Source organism: Convolutriloba macropyga, chromosome 9 (genome assembly GCF_964194025.1).
Source record: "Convolutriloba macropyga chromosome 9, txConMacr16.3, whole genome shotgun sequence".
In the NCBI taxonomy this organism is placed as follows: Eukaryota; Metazoa; Xenacoelomorpha; order Acoela; family Convolutidae; genus Convolutriloba; species Convolutriloba macropyga.
This window is the reverse complement of record NC_134476.1, coordinates 6,038,402-6,060,957: the sequence shown is the minus strand read 5'-3', so window position 1 is coordinate 6,060,957 and position 22,556 is coordinate 6,038,402. Positions and strand designations below refer to the sequence as shown.

The 22,556-nt window shown below is 35.5% G+C and overlaps 1 protein-coding gene across 1 annotated transcript in view; it reads left to right on the top strand.

Annotated features, from left to right (window-relative positions):
* Window positions 1-9,411: 9,411 nt before the first annotated feature.
* The window catches only part of LOC142345990 (uncharacterized), a 65,097-nt gene continuing 51,952 nt past the window's right edge, over window positions 9,412-22,556 (top strand). The window contains exon 1 of the mRNA XM_075398459.1: window positions 9,412-9,578. Within this exon, the coding sequence (XP_075254574.1) occupies window positions 9,443-9,578 (136 nt within the window). The 5' untranslated portion in view covers window positions 9,412-9,442. The remainder of the gene's footprint in view (window positions 9,579-22,556) is intronic.

The window sequence follows — 22,556 nt, the reverse complement described above, 5'->3', positions numbered from 1 at the left end:
TTTTCTCGCGCATGAAGATGAAATGTTTAAAAAAACTGAAAAAAAACTAAAAATTGATAGACAAAGATGCTTCAAGGTAAGACTTGAAAAATAACGACTCCACATTACTTAAAAAATAGACCGATCACTACATTGAAATGGACCGTAAAACCAATTGACAAGACCAAACCAATCAATTGGAAAAGCAAACTCTTAATGTTCATATACTATTCGGTTTATTTAGCCGACTTTCTTTATCAAATGCAACAATGCCATATTTTCTGTCATCTCATATCTAACAGAAACCTGGTTAACCTCTAGCATACCCAGTGATGCTCTCTTTCTTAATAATTTGAACATATTTCAAAATAATTGCTTGAAAGGCTATTGCTGTACAACCAGACATAGCGTAGTATTAAAAGTGTTTAAAAAATGTCTTAAATTAAAACTCTTGATTGACCCGGAAAACGAATACGACTTTTTTGACACAGTGCCACACTATTGTGTAGTCGCAAAACTTGCAGAAAAAAGAATAAGATGAAAAGATCTTCAATTCATCACAGACTGCATCAAAGACCGAAAACAATCTGTCAAAAACAATATAATGATAAGTCAACTTTCAGAGGTGTAATCAGTGGTTTACCTCAAGGTTCTACCTCAACTCGTAAAGTTTTCGTTGATTATATCAACAATCTGCCACACAACTTTAACCACAGTCTACTCTTGTTTACCCAGATGATTATAAACCCTATGCAAAAACTCAAGACAATTAGAAGCACATCTAAATATTCTCCAAAAAGAGTGTGTTTAAAATGGTATATGCTTTCTTGCATGATAACAAATATACAGCTTTCAAAAGAACCCTTTTAAAAATTACCTATGACATTAAAAGACCTCTGGAATGCAAACTCACAGAAACATCTGCGAGTTATCGTTTGCAAAATCCTCAAAAAGCATGAAAACGCAATACAGAGATCGAAAGGCAATAAGTTTTTTTGGTTCCTGAAAAAGAACCTCCCCTATATGACAAATATAACGTCAAAATTAAACGCATACACAGAATACGTTTTCCTTGTAAGTGCGAACGGCTGTCAGGTCCAGTATAAAACCAAAACAGATCTACATGCGATCGAAAAACTCCAATAAAAAATAGGTCGGTTTCAGGAACAAACAGAAACAACAAAAACGATCTATTAAACTAAAAGTACAGGAACGTTTACTTTAATTTTTGCTTTAGTTTTATTTTAACCTAATTGACTGTAGAAACGATAATAATATCGCTCATCATACAAGGATTACTGAAAACAATATTACAAGACGAATAAAAAGTAGGGAGATAAAAGCACTGAAACTTGTCTTTATAGGAGTGACAAAAACTTTTGGTTACGCGGCTCCGAATTATACATTATCATTAGCGAACAATCAAATCTTTCAGATCCAGAACAAAGGAAATCAGCACTTGGTAACTTTGTTGGTAACTCCTCTGGTGCCAATTTCTAATGTGATTATGGCGAATCTAATACGTGCAGTTGGAGAATATTATGCTCATAAAAATTGCCTTCGGCAAATTTGGCAAATATAACTCACTTGTAATTTAATGATGTGGATTCTAAAACACTGGTACTCAGGTACTAAATTCTAGGTGAATACTACTACCAATACTACTACTATTACTACTATTACAGTCAATCATTTGGAGGCAAGTTGTCGTCGTACCCGTTAAAAAGTTTAACTTCTCAAGGATAAAAGTGGAAAACGGGGTCACCAGTGAGTTTTCTCGAAATCGCTCCAACAATTCTGTTTGGTGTTCCAACACAGAAGCCTGATCGGACTGCGTCTTCTCACACCAACTGTCTAGGCCACGATTGAGACTCAATTCATCAATTTCCTCAAGAAGGATCTGGGATAGATTCCCGCGTGCGACCACTGCGGTAGTGCGGGAGAACTATCAAGCGGGAGAGCAAGTCTTTGCAGCTGCCACATAGCAAGTCCACCCCCTGTTGAGACACCAATTCCACCCAAGACTGATTATAGGAACAAATTTTCATTCAGTTTAACATTTGCTTCTCTGTTCAATTCTGATTTCAAAATGAAGTCTTGTCTCTGGAATAAACCTTGTTCAAAGAAACAAAGTTTGCTGCTGAGAAAGCGGACAATCTTCGGCATATTGAAACAATGTCGGAGACAATGGAAGCCCAAATTCAAATCTAGTTTATCATTTTTTGACATTTTTTCCTAAAGCTGAAAAAGACTCATGTTCGTCACTATTGGATTACATGTTCGTCTTTTGCTGTAAATTTTACTCCGGGGCATTATTGTGCGAATTGATTCATTATGTTAATTTTTGAGCCTGGGCAAGTATTACCAACAATCAACTCATATTGGGCAAACTAAGGATGAAGAGATATCCGTCTTCAGAGAATAAATTTAGTTTTAAGTCATTCAATAGTTCAGTTTGATAGTTATTGGACAGATTGCCATAATCGAAGCTCCAAGTTTTGAGTTTTGACATTTGATTAACAAAAACTTGTATTGTTTCGGCGAACAAAGGATGAGCATCATGGTTCACTGCTAATTACTTTCCTCTGACAATGGAACAGCATCTCGTAATGGAGGAAAATGGGTTGACTATTGGGGGCGTATGTAAGTAAGGAACAATGGGTCTGACGTTGCTTCCATGTTTAAGCAGTGTTACCCTATTAGAGGAGTAGGAAGCGTTTCTGAAAAAAAATTTAAAATTTAAAAAATAGCAGTTCAGGGATAGGGTAGTGCCAGCAGCCTTCCAGAACGATGAGCTACTATTTTTGCAACCTGGCGTGCTCACTAACCAAATTGGGAACTACCAAAAAACGTCTAATGTGCGTCAAAAACTTTTGAGTGGCACCCTGAGACACAAATCTACCTAATGCATATGTCAGAACTATTGGGTTTAGACCGCCATTTTAATTGGTGCAATCAGTCTTGCCTCAAAAAAAAAGTTTCAAAGTTTCAAGTCTTTTTGTCTGTAACCAAGTTCAATAATTTCGTAGTATTTTTCAAAAACTGGAAACTACGATGCCGTTAGAATTAAAGAACAAATTTTAAAGAACTTGGGGGCAAAACATATCTTGAAAATGGTGACCTTGCCTAATGTCCAGTCTTGTCCAAGGAGTCAAGTGGGACTTTTGTAAAAACTGGTTCCACGCAATTTGGTAGCGGATTTCAAACACAATTTACACCCGTTATTGCACTTTACTTTTCGAACACTTTAATAAGACAGCAACCAGCGCTTTTTAGATACGTGAATTAACGTAAAAAAGAAAAAGTGCCGATAATCACTTGTTGTGGCTTCAAAATTAAACTGCGGCAGCTGTGATCCCGCCCGGAATAAAAAATCATTCAGGAAACGATTCATCACCTTTTGATGAGCACTAGTAGTTTTAAGTGTTTCAATGAAGCACCGACAAAAAAATGGAAACTGGTGGTAGGATCTTGAAAATCAATATCTTGAGGACTGGATACAAGAAATAATGAAAAGAACGATAAACCAAATCCTAATGAATGAACAACAAAGTAAATTGAAAGTCAAGACTAACGTGAGCAGCCAACAAGAACTTGACAAAACATGAATTTTTATAACAATTAAGCCCGGGTCGAGGTGTCACCGCCATTCAACGCAAAATTATGTAAGATAAGCGGCGATTGTGGAAATTTTTGTAAGATAAGCGGTGAATGCGGTGAAATTACATAAATAAGGCGGTGATTGCGGTGAAAAAACCTTTAGCTCCTGGTAGCGTTGAAATTACATAATTTCACCGCTTAATTTAGCGGTGAAGTTACATAAATTCACCGCTTTGAAAAAAGTTGTACAAATTATGCAAGATTAGCGGTGAATGCGATGAAATAACATAAATTCACCGCTTAACTTAGTGGTGAAATTACATAAATTCACCGCTTAGAAAAAACTGTGAATTGTGGTGAATTTTTCTAAGACCACTCTAACTTACTATATCGGTGAACTTGCATAATTTCACCGCATTCACCGCATTTCATTGCAAAATTATGCACGAAATTTGAGTAAAAAAAAACAACTTTTTTACCACTTATCTTACATATTTTTCCGATTTTTTCTCGACCCGGGATGGTCAACATCTACTATGAACTTCAGATCAAACAACAATATACACATTATTCAGATGATCTTTACCTAAATGAATTTTAGGAGCTGTCTTGCCAGCCTTCAATCTTTCTTCGAAAAATACTAAAGATTGCGTTTGGCATACAAAATCACTTGTAATGAGCGTAATCCGCCTATATTGGGCAAATTGGCCGACATATCACAACGCGGATCAAAAAGCAAAGAGAAATTGGCTGGTCTATTTGAATGCACGGAAATGAGTGCGTCGAGGACAACATAGCATAGCAGACGGAAACAATAAACTACTGCCGCTACCTAAAAATATAATAGAAAAGGAGGCGATCAATAAAAAACAAAGAGTCCTGCTATCATTACGCGCACCAAATGCCGCGCGCAAGATCTCACACTGAAGTTTTTTGTCCTGAAAAGGGTTCGACTACATATGGAGACGTAGGGAATCGAAATGTTTCGTTCTCTAGGTTAAAGAGGAGAGCTCAAGCTGTCTAAAAAATGGAATAGAACTAGTTGATTAACATTTGCTATTTGCTACAGGCAATTAAAAAAAGATACATATCATATAGGTCTGAAGCAAGAACACTTTAGAATAATTAAAATTTATCAGGTTTAGTTTGATCTTTATCATATATTTATTTATTCTTAATACTGATAGATAGACACATAGAATTTTGCTCACGCCAGCAAAAAAGGATGTCTACTATTAGTATAAAGATGTTCATGTACCTCACGTAAAAAAAGACTTTATATGTGGATTTGTGGACTCATGGAACCCTGGCATCTTCATCTTCAATGGGCATCTACAAGCATAAGGTTAGTTTTTTAGTCTGGACATGAACGCACGAATTTTTGTGCGTTCATGATCAGACTCTCGTACGAGAGTCTGATCATGAACGCACAAAAATGCGTGCGTTCATGTCCAGACTCTCGTACGAGAGTCTGATCATGAACGCACAAAAATTCGTGCGTTCATGTCCAGACTCTCGTACGACAGTCTGATCATGAACGCACTAAAATTCGTGCGTTCATGTCCAGACTTTCGTGCGTTCATGTCCAGACTTTCGTGCGTTCGACAGACTTTCGTGCGTTCATGTCCAGACTTTCGTGCGTTCATGTCCAGACTTTCGTGCGTTCGACAGACTTTCGTGCGTTCATGTTCAGACTTTCGTGCGTTTTTTGATGTTTCCAGACTATGTAATTTTGAACGCACGACGCCCCCCTCGTGCGTTCATCTTCGGTCTGGACATACTTGCTTCCGTCTGGGACCTCAACCTGGGTAGTCTCTAACTCCCACTGATTTTGCGAGACTCTTATTGACTGCAACTAATTTGGTGGAACTCGCACTCATTCTCGGCTTGTTGTTGTTTTGTTTATACATCTGCTTTCATCTATTTGTAATTTCCCGTTGTTCTCTCTAACAAAACATCATTCTTTTCCTCCACAATTTTTGTAGTTTTCCTCAATAAATCAGGTTTTCGGATCTATTCTGTTTGGGCCCCCCAGTGTTTTTTATGACCCCCAGTTACAAATTATATGTTGTTATGTAGCACGTTACTATGTAAGAAAATAGCACGTGCGCCTGGGGGTCATTAAAAAGTTATGCTCACTAAGCTGGGGGGGGGGGGCGAAACAGAATAGATCCAGCTTTTCTTTTGTAGGAGTCATGTCAAATCCCATCGCTTTTCAGTATTACTTTGTTCGATCACCTGATAGTCCATCAGCTTCGGATCTTTTCCGTGTGTGCCCCCGCCTAGTAGATGCGTATTATTTTACTTTAATCGGGTCTTTCCCATTATAGCCCCCCCCAGCTTAGTGGTCAGATAACCTATAGCCCCCCCCCCCCTCCAATCATGGTAAATATACCATAATGGGGGGGCTATATTTTCATAGGGGATATAATGGGAAAGAACCCATTAATCATACATCAAACTGTAAACCATTTTACATCAAACACACGTGCCCTGTTTTTACATTATTAATTAACATTAAATAACACGTGCTGTGTAACTGGTTGGAGCATAACGTACTTGGGGCACAAACGGAAAAGACCCGCAGCTTCTATCAAACCCTTCTTCTCGACGCGCTACAATTAATATTTTTTCTCGTTTTACATCACGACGCGAGATCAAATTACTTGGGATTTGGGGCTCCGAAAAGCTTCTTCTGAGTTCTTAGAATACAAAAATTATCCATAAAAACTTTAATAAAAAGCATTTTATAAAAGAAACCTTTTGAGAAATCAACTATCGTGCTTTCCGTCGTGCTTACTATAGATCGTTTTATTGAACGAATATCCTTTTAAATGTTCTCTCATGATTTATTATGCTCGTTTCTTTTTTAATATTCGAAGAGCATTTAATCAAGTTGTTGATCAGTGTTTGTGCAGAAGTTTTGTCATGATTCATTCGAGAAGTTTTTATTTGTTACTGATTTCACTTGGCGCTCTTTTTTGATTACCACGCCTTAAACATTGGAGTTCTAATAGGTCGTCCGTTGAAACAGGAATAATTATCAATTTTGTCTTCTAAATTTTGTAGAAAACCTAAACCTAAAACAATAACATAAATCGAATAAAACTTTTATTATGTGTACAGTAAAACTCATGAAAAAGATTTTACCTGAAACAAACCAGTTTTAACACTTGTGAATAGGTGAATTTATTAAACTACAACTTAAGTAGTATTCTGATGTAGTAGTCATTCGAAATATACAACTTATAGATGGTAAGCTACATTGCTTCGAAGTCCGCCAATGAAAAAAATTTCCCCTCGTTACATATTTATCTGTGTTTTTAGCGGCTAATTCGCCTTATTGTGCTCTTTGTCAAGCTCTTGTACTGTCTAGATCTTCACCTTTGGCAAATTGAGGCCACAAATGTTGGAGAGAGAGACTTTTGTCAAAAGATGGCTTTGACATCATAAAGAGTTCAACAAAGGCAGTTCAAAGGAAATTTAGTAATGTTACTTGTCACAGCTTTTGCAAAAAAGTTTGTTTTCACAAAAATTATTATGTTTAAGAGTTGATTTCATATTTTGCTGTCATTTTCCGCACAAAATCTTTTGAAAACCAGGCAATGAACTCGCAGATATCAAATACGTTCAGAATAACATTTTGATTGACAACTCTTTTATTCTTTTTAATAGTTATTGTCGAACATCGTCTTTTATCTATTTGAGAATTTCTGCGAAATTGTTTTTTTTTTATCAAAATAGACCCCCAGTGGACCCGTGGCTGATAGCACGTAATCCTACTCGCCGTTTTCTTGTTTGATTATCAAATTTTACTTCATATGAGAAAAATACTTGACGTATACTGTTAGTGTATATATGATGTTTTTATGCTTTGGTCAAGTCCTACTTCATTTTGAACAAATTTGTCGCTGGATATTGTTTCATGCGCAACTTGCATTATTGTTCGTATTTAAATAGTTTTTTTTAAGATGACATGCTCTTTGAAAGTTGCCACGCTGTATTCTTAAAGAGTTCCCACTTTTCGACACACTCAAATTGTTCAATTGGTTTGATTTTAGGCTGATCTTTGCATTTAGGTTTTCGTTCCCTTCCTTCACTTTTATACTTGTCATACATTTATCGGTTCCTCTGATTGTGCAAAATTGTTCTCGCTTGTAAATTAATTTTTAAAAGACCTTCTTGAACAGCCCCGAAAAGTTGTGCAAAAAGTACGAGGAATTGTTGTGCAAAAAGTACGCGAATTAAACTCCTGCAAAAAGTACGAGGAATTGTTGAAAAACACGTTGAGGAAGGCTGCAGAAATTGAGGAAAAAATTCCACAATTTCATTGGCTTTCCTCAACGTGTTTTTCAACAATTCGGCGTTCCTTTTTCAGGAGTTAAAGCCCAGCGTTTTTAGATATCAATTTGTTTTTGTTCAATTAATAGTTTAGTCGCTTCTGGCTAATGTTAACGGTCTAGCCCTTCCTCGAGTCGCAATCACTCACATTTTGGTTGTCAGTTTAACAAGTGCACCCAACCGAAATAATTGATGGTTGGGGCGTCAAAGTTTTTTAGCTAATTTTTTTAGGATACTAAGATCTGCTTTGAAGATTTTCATTAATTAAAGCTAATTGTAAACCAAAAGTTTTGAGAACGAACTTTAGTAATTGCATACACTGAAGGATAATAAGTAATATATCTTTAATTAAGGTGAAAAAGAGCAGCAGCATTATTACAGTTTTTGGATTTGAATAATTAATGGTAGATTTCCTCTCCACCAGCGGTTTCTTAACAGTGTATTTCTTTCGAACATTTTGCTGAAAAGGATAAATCTTGTTTGTGGTGTTTTGGAAAATAATCTGTTTTCCGTTTGTAAACTTGACTTAATTTTTAAAATTTTGAGGCGTGAAATTATAAAAGCACATATATATATATATATATATATATATATATATATATATATATATATATATATATATATATATATATATATATATATATTAAGATTTACTCGTTTTTGAGGGTGTTTTTTTATTCAATTTTAGTTTAAAAATTGTACAACGCGACGACCTGCTATATAGGTAAATTGAAAAAAAAACAATTGCAATATGCAGCAAGCTTATCATTAGATATGCATTGATTTCATTTTTGTCCATCATTTACCTTCTGGCCGCCTGGTACAAAAAATGAGAAAATATTGTTCATTTTTTTAAACAATGTTTCGACTTGTTTGTGGTGTTTTGACAATTTGGAAGAAAAAGTATTTATAATTGATTTGTGCCTCCCAAAAAAAAACAAAAATTCATTGAAATTTGACTAAAGTTCTCAATGCCTAAAACAAAATTTTAGCAAAATTCGTTTGACTAAATCATTGATGCTGATCTCTGTCAGCTAAAAAATGCATTTTATTTGTTTTTTGATTAACGGGAAACAAGAAAACAGTCTGATAAAGCTCAAGAAAGTGTGAAAAAAATAGAGAATATTATAGCAATTATTTTCTAGAATATTGGCTTGTTCACGAAGTTTAGCGCCCATAATCACCGAGAAAATTATGTTAGGAAATATTTTTCAACGAGCTCTGATCAAAAATGCACGCTGAAAATCGGAACATTTCCGGCTTTCTTTTTAAAATTATTTTTCATCGCCTTCAGAACGCTAAAACAGCTAATACAAGCTTTCTTGCTTTGCACAGTAACGTTCAAAACGAGAAAAACAAAAATTTGTATTCAAAAGACAAAATGTTTAAGCTGAATTTTGTAGTTAAAGTAGCTTCTTGTACTGTCGACAGAACACATTTTTGAAGAGAAGTATTACAATTCATTTTCATTTTTTATAGTTATAGTTTTAGTTATATCAAACGGCAGATTTTTCTCAAAACAATGAATCAAAATTGCTTTGATACCGACTTAGATCGCTTTTACATGTTCGAGTTTTACAATGAAATATCGGAAAAAGTCGCAGCGAGTTGCAGTGAGGCGTTTACCCTCGTCAAAATGCACTTGGAAAGAATATCTGGTTCGTATAAATTTTCTAAAGACACAACTTTCCAAAATTTGGTTTAAGATTAGTGGTTTAACAAAATGTGACTGATTTTAATGGGTAATTTTTACAAAGCAGGTGTAATGGGTAATTATCTTGCAGATAACGTGATGTTAGAGTCCTGTCAATCAAAAACGTAGATCTTAACACAACTAAGGTAATGTCACAGTGTTAGAAGGGGCAACAAAAATGCCGAAAGTCAGTGGTTCGAGTCTCAAAGACGAAGGTCTAAGCGTTGCAGCAATGCGAAATCAACGCGTCGAAAAAATAATTTTAAGTAAGCTCTACGCTTAGAAACGCAAAACTAAGTAAGATATACGTTTAACACCACAACATTATGTACGATTTACACTTAGAAACGCAAAATTAAATAAGACCTACGCTTAGCAAAATTATGTAATATCTTGGCTTAGAAAAGCAAAAATAAATAAAATCTACGCTTAAAAACGCTTTAAAAAATTTTATGTGCGATTTGCGCTTAGAAATCCAAAGTTTTGTAAATCTTAGAAACGTACGAGATTAATTATGTACGATCTTCGCTTGGAAACGCTAGAAAAGCAAAATTAAATAAGATTTAGGCTTAGCAACTATATTTAAACACAATCTACTATTAGAAACGCAAAATCATGTAAAATAAGCGTTAACTAGCGTTGAGAAGTTCAACGCATTCACTGTAAAACTAAGTTGGAAAACTGCAGTGAACTTTTTAAGTTATCGCTGCTTATCTTACATAGTTTAACCAATTTTTTCAACCCCAGCGCGACTCAAAGACTCCCTCGATAGCTGGCCCCAATATTCCACGTAGGACTTTTTTTTAGTGATATTGTTTTCAAAAAACATTGATCATATCACTGCAGACTCGAATACTTCCGAAATTAACAATTTCAAGATCTCTAAAAAGAAATAACCCAAGAGGGGGCCTTTGATCGAGAAAATGTTATAAGGTTTCATCTCAGAACTTTTTACGTATATGTGGCTTATACTTACCCAAAAATGCTACGCGGGCCGAGGTGTCAACGCTAAAAATCTCGAAATTATGTAATATTGGGGTTGAATGCGTTGAAATTATAGATGATCAACGCTGGAGGGTAGCTCCTACATAAATTCAACGCATTCAACGCCAATCTTACATATTTTGCGTTGAATTTAGCGTAGATCTTACATAAATTCAACGCATTGAACGCAAATCTTAACTATTTTGCGTTGAATTTAGTATAGATCTTATACATTTTGCGTTGAATTTAGCGTAGATCTTACATAAATTCAACGCAATGAAAGCCAATCTTACATACTTTGCGTTGAATTTAGCGTAGATCTTGCATATTTAGCGCTGAATTTGGCCAAGGTCTTACAAATTTTGCGTTGAATTAAGCGTTGATCTTACATAATTTCAACGCATTGAACGCAAATCGTAACTATTTTGCGTTGAATTTAGAGTAGATTTTAGATTTTTTTCGTGGAATTTAGCATAGATCTCATTTATTTTGCGTTGAAGTTAAGGTAGATCGTACATAAATTCAACGCTTTCACCGCCAGTCTTACGTTATTTTACTTTGAGTTTAGCGTAGATCTTACATAAATTGGGACGGGGTACTTTGGGGGAGAAGGTTACTTGAGTGGGAGAGGGGTGTACGAAGCGGGCGCTGTACTTGGGTGTGGGGTTACGTGGAGGAGGGACCGTGGTTGGGGGGCACGTAGGGAGATGGGGTACGTCGGGAGAGGGGACACGTTAGAGGGTACGCGAAGTGGGGGATACGTTGAGGGGGGTGTAACTTGGGGGCAGAGGATACGTGGGAGGGGAAATTGGATGATAGGATGAGGAAGGTATGCACAATTTTTTACCTGTTTTTTCCGAAAATCAAAAACTGCAAGAGAAAAAAAAATTGAAAAATCTAGTTGCCTGAAAGAGAAACTGGAAAGAGTTGAAAGGAGAGAAAAGTAGAGCAAAAATGAACAAAAAACGACTAAAAAACGACTCTAAATTCAACGCAAATTATGTACGATCTACGATTAGAAATGCTGTAATTACGTGAAACGTGACTTTATAGTCCCATTCATAAGGTGTGCGGTTCTTACGCTGAAATAAGCTTCCGTGGCAAAGTGGTAGAAGAGCAGAGAAAAAGGCAAGATGTCAGTGGTTTGAGCCCCAATTACAGAAGTCTACGCGTTGATTATATGTAAGGTCAACGCTTAATTAAACGAAAGATTATGTGAGAACTACGCTAAATTCAGTGCAAAATTAACTAAGATCTACCCCAAAATCAACTCAAAATTTTGTAAGATGAGCGGCAACAAGCGTTGAGAAGTCGGAAAATTCGCTGCTTGCTTCTTACATATTTTGAGTGCGTTAAATTTAAAGACGTAAATTCAACGCATTCATTGCAAAATTATTGAAAGAGATATCGGTGAATTTTCCGACTTGTCAACGCTAGTTACAGCTGATCCTAAACATTTTTGCTTAGGTTGTAATTATATCCAATCTTTGCTAATTAAAAATAGAAGTTTCTTTAGTGTTATCTGCTGCCTTATTATTTCGGCCTATCTTGTATCCTATTCTTATTCTCTTTTTCTTTAAGGAAAATAATTAACAAATGGACTAAAATGCAAAAAAATAACCAAAATTATTTTATTTTTTGATTTTTCAGTGCAATCTTCTTTGCAGAGATATTCGCAGTGGATTATGTCAAGATTATGAGTATAAGTCTCCGACCTCGCGCATGCGCATTTATGTCATAAATGTCAACCATAGGACATTTGGTCAACATAAATGTCTACCAGATAGAAAACACACAAAAACTAAAGCATTGTTCAAAAAAAATGTGTAGGAACAAAAAGACTGCCACCAAAGCAAACACAATATTGGAGTAAAAATTTCTGCAATAGATTGATTAGCTGAGCCATTATTGAGAAAGCAAGTCAAGGCGAACTACAAAATCAAACAAAAATGACAACAAATATTAATTAATTCCAAAACTTTACGTCCATTTTTTAAAAAAGCTTATTAATAAGGTGAATATAGCGTCAAATCAAACTGAAAACAAAAAAAGAACTTGCAACTCACTAGAAACCATATGGAACCTCTCCATAATAAGGCTCGGTAACAAGTAGACAAAAAAACAACAAAAAACAGCAAAGTTGAAAAAAATGGCTTAAATAATTAACATAAATTAAAGCCAGATATGCTCAATTGAGCCAGTTGCAATTGATGTAGTGTGCGACCTCTCATTAAGGAGAATAAGTAAAATGTTGACAAAAAGAGGGAGAAAGGTCAAAAATTAACTAATCTTTTGTATTTCTCAAAAACAAATTTATTCAAAATCATAAAAGCTATTAGCTAAAAAATAAAATAATTAAATAGGTTCGTTTATTTGTCCAAAGGAAGCGCTTGACACCTGTAATTATTCAGAAAATATTTTACGTCAACAAAAAGAACGTCAAATATAGACAAAAAGAACGTCAGATGTGACAATATTGCCATACTGACCTGAGTAGTAATAGGGTGAGCAAGTCTCCCCGGGGGGGGGGGGGGGTGTACACCCCATGTATTAAGTTAGGGTATAGGAGTAATTTTTGAGAGAGGGTCTACACTAATGTATTAAGATGGGGTATAGGCGGCGTACATGTTTTAAGATTAGTAATAGCGGACGCCACGTATTAAGATTAGTAATAGCGGCCGCCACGTATTAAGATTAGTAATAGCGGCCGCCACGTATTAAGATTAGTAATAGCGGCCGCCACGTATTAAGATTAGTTATAGCGGCCGCCACGTATTAAGATTAGTAATAGCGGCCGCCACTTATTAAGATTAGTAATAGCGGCCGCCACGTATTAAGATTAGGAATATCCTCCGCAATGTATTAAGATTGGGGATAAATCTAGGGGTGTTCCAGGGGGTGAGTAGTAAGGTGGGAGCAGATCAGGGTGATTTTTCGGAGCCACTTGTCACGTGATTTTAGAGGTCATTTAGGGATTAGCAGGGAATTATACATGCAGCGCGCAGGGAATTGCACAGTCAGCGCGTACGTACAGGCGGGGAATTATACATGCAGCGCGCAGGGAATTGTACAGTCAGCGCGTACGTACAGGCGGGGAATTGTACAGGCAGCGCGCATTAACGGATAATTTCCCTCGCAGTAAACTTCAACATTTTTTGGTTTAACCACAGCAATGTATTAAGATTAGGTATAGCCGCCGCGATGTATTAAGATTAGGTATAGCCGCCGCAATGTATTAAGATTAGGTATAGCCGCCGCAATGTATTAAGATTACGTATAGCCGCCGCAATGTATTAAGATTAGGTATAGCCGCCGCAATGTATTAAGATTAGGTATAGCCGCCGCAATGTATTAAGATTAGGTATAGCCGCCGCAATGTATTAAGATTAGGTATAGCCGCCGCAATGTATTAAGATTAGGTATAGCCGCCGCAATGTATTAAGATTAGGTATAGCCGGCGCAATGTATTAAGATTAGGTATAGCCGCCGCAATGTATTAAGATTAGGTATAGCCGCCGCAATGTATTAAGATTAGGTATAGCCGCCGCAATGTATTAAGATAAGGTATAGCCGCCGCAATGTATTAAGATTAGGTATAGCCGACCCTAAATAGCAAGATGGCGCAGCGGAAGCGTGCTGGGCTCATAACCCAGAGGTCGGTAGATCGAAACTACCTCTTGCTGATCTGACATTGTCACAGTACTAGTGGAGTTTTACGCGCTCATAACATGGAAAAAGTTAAATAAAAGAAAAAAAAATTGAATTAATAAGTACAAAATAACAGACACAGTACAAATTAAGCACATGCAAATACAAATTTAATCAAACGTTTACATGATGATAGTACAAAAGAAAAGAGTATTAAAGTACATTTAGCCGAGTAGTTAATAAAGTCGACAACAAAAATTTGAGTAACTAACGAAGAATTAAGGAATTTAGAAAAAAATTACTGTCGACTTTATTACACTTCGACTTATTTTACATTAAATTTATCTAATTCACATATAATTACTTATAAAGTTTAAAACATGAACGTCATGAACCTTGTTCAGTTTTGTTTGAAAAAAATTAAATAGTTGAAATGCTGCAAATATTGTGTAAAATCAACACAAATTATCAGTTTTCTGAACTGGTTGTTGTATCATTTTCTGATACTTTTTATTCAAAAATTTGTATTTTGTGATTGGACGAGCCAAAGAATCAGCATAGTAATAAGTTCGATTGAGTCGAGCAATCATTATCCAATGCTCTCCAGCTTCACTGCTCGGAGAAGTGTTGATGATAGCAAAACTGAATGTGGGTAGCCTTGGAACACAATCTGCTGGAAACGATCCAATATAGCGGTATTTGAGTTCTGGGATTCGTTCAATAATCTGTATCAGGGAAGTGTTATCCATGACAAACAATTTTTCTCTGCTTTATTTCGCAAGTACCATTAACACACGGATTTCTAACTGTACAGTCAAGCTGAAAAGACTCATTCTCTTCATAAAAGCAACAATCATTGGACTTTTTTTCTTGCTCTAATAAAAGGTTGCTTGACTTTTTAATTTTGTCAACAGAATTGTTATGGGATTTGGGGTAGAATAAAATAATTATAAAAAGAAGTACCAGAAAAATTAGGAGAGGAACGTAAACAAAAAAGTTCGAATTAGTTCGCCCCCAGTTAGCGTCCATTTTAAGAAATTATTTGGTGAAGAGAATGGCAACTGGGTGACGATAATATATAACCCAAAAATGTTCCAATGCAGAAAGCAATGATGTAAAACCCATAAAAAACTGAAAAAAATATGAAGAAATTTTCGTTAACGCAAAAATCATCAGACATTTTTAGCAACCGTTCCGAACTGATCAATTTTAACAGTGGACATCCTTTCTCCTAGAACAATTAATTCTGTCACGCTTCTTAGCGGGCGGTCGAAAAACATTTCTAATCGGATACTTTCACCACTGAGCTCAGGATAATGAATACTTTCTCCAGCATCTTGAAGTGAAGTGAGATCAAATACAAGCACGTAATGGTTCTGAAATAGATTATGTGGTAACGCGGGAATCTCTTCGTTAAAATTCATTGCTTTCATTGTTGTTACATATGCCCTACAGTCATTGGTTGTATCAGCTGATACTATAGCTCTACCTCCTCGAACAATTCTTAGTTCTCGTAAACCAAATTTCTGATAATGGAAAGGATTTTCTTGAAAATGTCCTGTGAATGCTGAATTTGTGTTCATCGCAATAGCTACTCTTCTGATTGGAGCATTGTTAAAAACATTTTCCTGAATAAACTGGTTCTGTCCTGAATGAATAATAAATGTGCGTGCAATTGTTTCCATAAAGTTGTAACAAGCAGGTTGATGAGTTAATTGATATTTGATAGTCTGGTGATACACTTCGTTAACAACAACACGTCTTGTAAACAGGGAACAGTCAAGAACTTTAAGGGAGACGTGAGGATTGTAGGAGATCATGTAAAAATTGGGTCTTGCACGAATCAATTTAAGTCTAACTTTTGTATTTGGAAGCAGTAACTTTTCACATTGGAACAAATCAATTGCTAATTTACCGTAATAAGTAGTTCCATTTTTCAGCAAAAGTTCTTCCTCTCGATCTATAAAAGGGCTTTTCTCAAAATCGCTGGGTTCTTTTTCAAATTCATATCCATGACAAGCCAAAATACCTTCATTATTTCTTGTGGAAGCGTTAAATTCATTAGAAATTATAGCTTTGTGTCCATAGAGACCATTTGAGTTGTAAACCTGTTGATTGTTCAGATACACCTCACAGTTGGAAAAGAGCGAGTGCAATAAATTGTTGACGTGAGTTAGATAATGTAAATCATCATCTTTGAAGGACATTCCCATATCTGCTTTTCCATGCTCGTCTTTTTTCATAAAGTCATCAAACAATCTTCCCTTTTGTAATCCAACTTTGATTCGAAGGTGGATATCTCTCATATCAAGATATATGCTTCTATCTGTTTCAAACTCGAACTCAATGCTGCTTTCATCCAATGAAGTACTGGGATAAACTTCTTGAACGTGAGAAGATTCAATTGGTTCCAAAACAGGAATTTTGTCAAAAATATCCAAGCAAGAGTTCGTAAAGTGACCATAACGAAAGTTGCTATCGTTTGTTGATCTAGTATTCATTTTAGCTTAGAAAAAATATCTCTTCTATTTCGACGACGTCGACTGGTTTTTGGGGTAATTCTTCGAATTATGCGCCGTTTCCTAATTTTTCCACCACCTAGCTGTTTACGTAATGTTTTCTTTCCAACATCTGCAGCCACAGATTTGAATTTTTTCTTTCCAGTTAGAACATTTCCAATTTCTGGTGCAGCTATATCAAGCAAATCAGCACCAACTCTTTTTGCTGCTGGGACAACATATCTCCTCAAGAATGGAATAGCTGTCCTCCCAATTGTTTGTGCTAACGCTCCGAATCCTCTTCCCCTCTGTCTTGAATAACCACAAAAATACGGTAAATCACTATCAGCAACCATTTTCTACAACTTTAAATCTAAAAATGATTGTCAGAAGTTTTTCTAAACATTAGTACCGCTCTAGTCACACCAACAGAGTTGAAAGGAACTTTTTCACCATAAGAGTCCCGGAGCTCGAGTTTTATGCTGTGGAATGAGTTTTTTAGAATTTTTTTAAATTGTAAGTTTGGAAAATTTTGATAATTCATGTATTGTCCCGTTGAGATGATATCTCCATTCTTAACTTTTGATATAAACGGAATGCATCGTAAAAGAGCAGCTTTTGTATCACCCACAATATTGTATTCAACAATATCACTATATATCATTAAGGTGTGTATTCGTACAATGTCATAAGGAAACTTGGGAAAATGTGGACCACCACCACTCATGAAAACACCCATACCATAAACAACTTCTTCGCATCCAAAGACATGACAAAGATCGGCACTAAAAATGACAAGTAAAGAGTTCTGGTTTGGAAGACTCAAAGAAATTCGCTGTGTAATTTTGTTAACGTGTAACTTGATGGGCGTTTTTTCATATTTTTCACGTTCCTGAATTTTTCTATTCATTTCATTGACAATATCAGAGATCGAGGGGTATAGACCTGGATCAAGTGTGTAATAATCCGATGGTTTTGTATCTGGTGTTGCTTCATCTAGATAGAAGAATTTACCCTCTGTTATGTTTTGGTACAAGGAAGGATACGACAGTTCTGTTATCGCTACCTCCCATTCTCCATCAAGATTAATTTGTTCAGGTAGAAAATTCGTGAAAGAACTTAGTGTATTTTTTGGGTAACAATCAAACGACGCATTGGAAACCAACTCAACAGTGAAAGAACTCATCTTTAAGTGATACACTTTGAAAGCTCTTGTTCATAAAATTTACCTAGAATTTCATCACCTTGTTCTCCACAAAGGTTATAGGTTGGCGGTTTAAAAGTAGCAACTTTAACAATTTTGAATATTTCATTTGTGAACTGTGATTTATAACCTTTTCTGAATGGAATATCTTTTTTTGATATACGAACATTTTCACCAACTTTAAGACGTGGTCGTTTATATTGGTTAATTGGGTTTCTGTAAAAAATTGACAAAAAGTCTTTGTTTGTTACATTTTTTGGAGCTTTACCTGTTGAGCGATTAACTCTTGTGTTCATAGTTTTGACAAAGGAATCCGTTTTTCTCATGTATTTGTCACCATTTTCTTCCATATAGCGATAAATAATGTTTTTCAGGGATTTAATGGCTCGTTCTGCTACAGCAGCTTTCGTTTCACTTCTAGTAGAGTAAATTTTAATTTTCTTGTCCATACAAAACTTTCGAAACTCACCACTGAACTCTGTTCCCTGGTCAACCCATACTTTCGCGGGCATACTTTTTTTACGCAACATTTTTTTGAAAGCTACAACTGCATCGGTAGAGTACTTTGACTTCATTGGTTGCACACGAACAAAGCGAGAAAAGACGTCAACACATACTAATAAATACTTCACTCCATTATTAGTATCCGATAATTTATCCATAAAAGCTGGATCGAGACACCAGATCTCATTGATTCGCTTAGCAAATGCTGGTAATCTTTTGAAATGTCGTGTTGCATGACGATACTTTGTGTAGGAATCTTTACTGTGTAGAAAGTAGGCAATTTTCTTTTTGGATAACCCACTTGCCTTTTGTAGATTTTTAATTGATCCATATGCGGCTTTTCCATCTCTATACAGCCTTTGTAGCTTGGCTTTTTCAGATTTTGAAAGGAATCCAGCTCCCTCTGTCTTTGCTTTTGGCATCTTTGTTTATTACTTTTTGCGGATTTATTCCGGTAGCATCAAGTATTGTGTAATATATGTCGGGAAAATCAACGTTCTTTCTTTTTAATGCAAAAATAAAATCTGCAAAAGCTACTTCTGTATCTCTTCCATCTAATAAAATTGTGTCGTTGAGAGATAGCTTGACTCGCGGTGAATTCAAAATTTGATCTACAATTGATTCGTTCTTTAAAGATCTGGTTTTGTTGCTGATTTCCTTGTAATTAGGGTTCAAATGTGTTGGGACAGAAACTGGTTTCTGCTCAAAAGTGTAAAACTTTTTAACTTCTAATTTGAATTTTTGTTCGTAAAGGTGTTGAGGAATCAAAACAAACTGTTCCATTTCAAGACAATCGATTAATGATAGATGGTGTCAAAATTGATATAAGCTCTATTCCTTTTCGTGAACTTAAAATTGCTCTTCTTTTATTTATTCCGGTTCTTTTTAGCACGAGTTGATGAATTTCGTCTCTGTACTTTATTACGTCTTGTTTTTGTTTTTCCTGTAGTCGTCCCCCGAGAAGGTTTACTATGCATTCGTTTAGAAACTGAATGAAATCTTTTGGACAATTTCTAAGGAACAATTTCTTGAAGTTCTGGGAATACGTTTGGAACGTTATCAGCGTAGAGAGATGTTGTGTGTTCATCGTTCAAAAAAGTAATCTCTTGTTTCGTTTTAGGGAGAAAAAAATAGTGGGAATAGAACCACTGTTTCTGCAAAATCTAAGAGAGTCGACTGTTTTCGGAGTTAGATCAATGAGTAAGTGACCATACGGGATTGAAGTAGCTTTTGTATACCAATCTTTTAATTGTGATCCTAACCCGAGCTGTTGACTAAGAGTGTTAATCTGGAGAACATCTCTAGGAGACTTGAATGAAACTATAGGAGTATTTTGTAACTCAATATCTCTTCCCAACCTACTCTGATGAAAAAGATTATGCTTTATATATATTGTACTAAGACCTTTGTGTCTTCCAGCTGTCGCAATTTTAACAAATTCTTTCGAGCTTGAGATTTCTTCACAAGAATCATCAAAAATCAGCAAATACTTTGTTCCATTATTGGGTAGACTCTGAATGAACTCAAAGTCAACTCCTTGAATAAATTGAATGTTTTTAATGTTTTTGGACATTAGACCGTAAAGTGATTGATAATGTTGATAAAAATAGTAAATTTTATCAAAATCGGGTTGAAAAGTTCCAATAATTAGCCAATCATGGATAAGATGAGATTTTCCAGACCCGCTTGGTCCCACCAATGAAATAAAAATGCGTTCCTTAGTAGAGATTATTTTGTTCATAGTTTAGGAGAAGGTAAAATATAACCGACTGTACTAGATAATATAGCAATCCAAACTGTTGTTTCTTCACAGGTTTTGGCAAGAGTTATTCTTACTATACAGCACGCTAATATTAACAGAATAACAAAAAATTGGGACAAAAAAACCACCAGAGATCTATTACAAGTCTGTCCAAAACATTTCCACGATTGTCGTTCCTGGTTATTATCATCAAAGACAAAATTACCTAAATTTAAACCGTTATCTGTATGCTCGGTCATTTATACCTTATTTTTAAGGGAAAATCAATTTTTTGAACTGGGAATGCAACTTCTCTCTGATTTCAAAAGTAGTAAAATAAAAACAATAAATTACAAAACGATCACAAATACAAATAGAAATTACAAATAGAAATTACAAATATTATACGTTATCAAAAAATCTAGAGTCCAAGTTCCGTAAGCATAAGCCTTCTTCTCTGCACAGTGAAATGTCTTTTTGTGTCGATACGGATAATTGCTACAATCCCAGTCAGGATCCGAGTTATTGAGAAGTTTGGAAACTTTTGGACAACCAAGATCATCTAGATTCTCCACATCTTTACACAAGTAATTTGAGAGGATTACACTTCTCTAACCCTTTTTGCAAAGTATTCTGTCGTAGGTGAACAATGTTGGTGAATGATTGATGACAACTCAGTGTATTCCAGTTTTCCATTGTTCCAATTAATCCCATGTAAATTTTTAGTGTTCCATTTTGCTTGAAAAGTAGGTCTATAGTCTTTGGGTGCGAGGAAACTGTATCCCAATACAATTCCATCCTTGAAAACACCCAACTCCTTGACAATTTTCCCTTCCAAGCACTCAATATCAAACACAACGAGAGACATTCTTTTTTCTAGGTTGAATTATTACAAAAATGATTAGCAGTCTAGCATTTTGAAAATTTGAGGATGATAAAATTTAATAAAGACACAAAAGATTAACCCAGTTAAATGTCCCAAGAAATATGAGCTTGGAAAATTTGGTAACATGTAACAGTATCCTGGTCCCTTGTTTGTAGTTGCTTTAACCGCTCCAGCAGAATCGTGTAGTATAGCATGTAATCGAAAAACTTTCAATCTAGCAAAGAAAAAATCTAAAAAGGAATTTCTATAACCAATAAGTCCTCCATGAGGAAATTTTTGGTTAATTTCCTCCAAATTTATATTCTCGTCCCAAATTTTACAGGCCGCTAAAAGACAGTTTTTGCGTTTTTCATTTTCGGGAAACATTGAAAGGATGCTTCCGTAGCAATTGAATAGGTTGACAAGAATGACAATATCCATCAACTTTGCGTTCCTTCATCCATGTCAATGCAAGTTTTCTTTAACTTTTCAATATAAGATAAAAGTGTAGGGAGATGCTCTAGTAAGTTCTCGTACTCTTCTTTTTATAATTCAATATTTGTCAGAAAACTCCACTGATATCCGTTCCAACAATGTTGTGAAATGGTAACTTGTTGTTTATCTGAACGATATATAAGACTTGTTCTGCGTAATCCGTTGTGAATAACCCACTTAAATTCTAAAATTTGGGACTCTATGTCCAAATTTTCTAATTTGGGAAAATTTTGAGCTTCAAGAACAGTATAGGAATATCTTTTAAGTTCGTAATGAAGTCTAACGTGAAAAACCTTTGACTTGTCTCTGAGACTCAAAAAAATGTTTCTTGAGCAGCCAATATCCCAACTCATTCTCAGATCAAAGATTTTTAAAATGAAAAATTTAATGTAGAGAAGACAAAGACATATTACAAAATCACACAACAATTATTATTGAAATGTACATTGTTCATTGTTAGAAAAGTCATTCAAATTTTGAATCAGTTCCTTGAACTCGTCCAAAGTGTAGCTGACATAAGTCACCTGCTTGAACTCATTGTTTTCTTTGCGACAAAAGAGCCGAATCTGCACATAAATGGAGGCTGGATTCTCCTGAACGTATTGAATGAAATTCACATATATTCGTCGATTTTGTCCTATGCTGACCTCTCTGACTTTGTGACATCGTTGCAGCACATCCTCCATAGATGGGTTCTTATCAAATTGAGTCGGGTGCTCACTCAGTTCCAACTCCCCATCCAGGATATTGTTCTTGAGGAAACAGAATTTCTTGAATTCGTAATCTCCTATTCGAAGTTGTTGGTACTTCTCAAATGTTCCAGAATTATCTTTTTTGAAGACTTGGAAAGTTGATTCGGAATAATTTTGTCCGTTTTTAAAAATCTGGGACACAGTAAATCTCCCAAATCTTTTTGGGTTAGAACAAAAGTCTATATAAAATGGAACCGAATCAGTTCCAGTTTTAGGTTGAGAATCGGTAAACATAGACGGAGCACTCGAGTA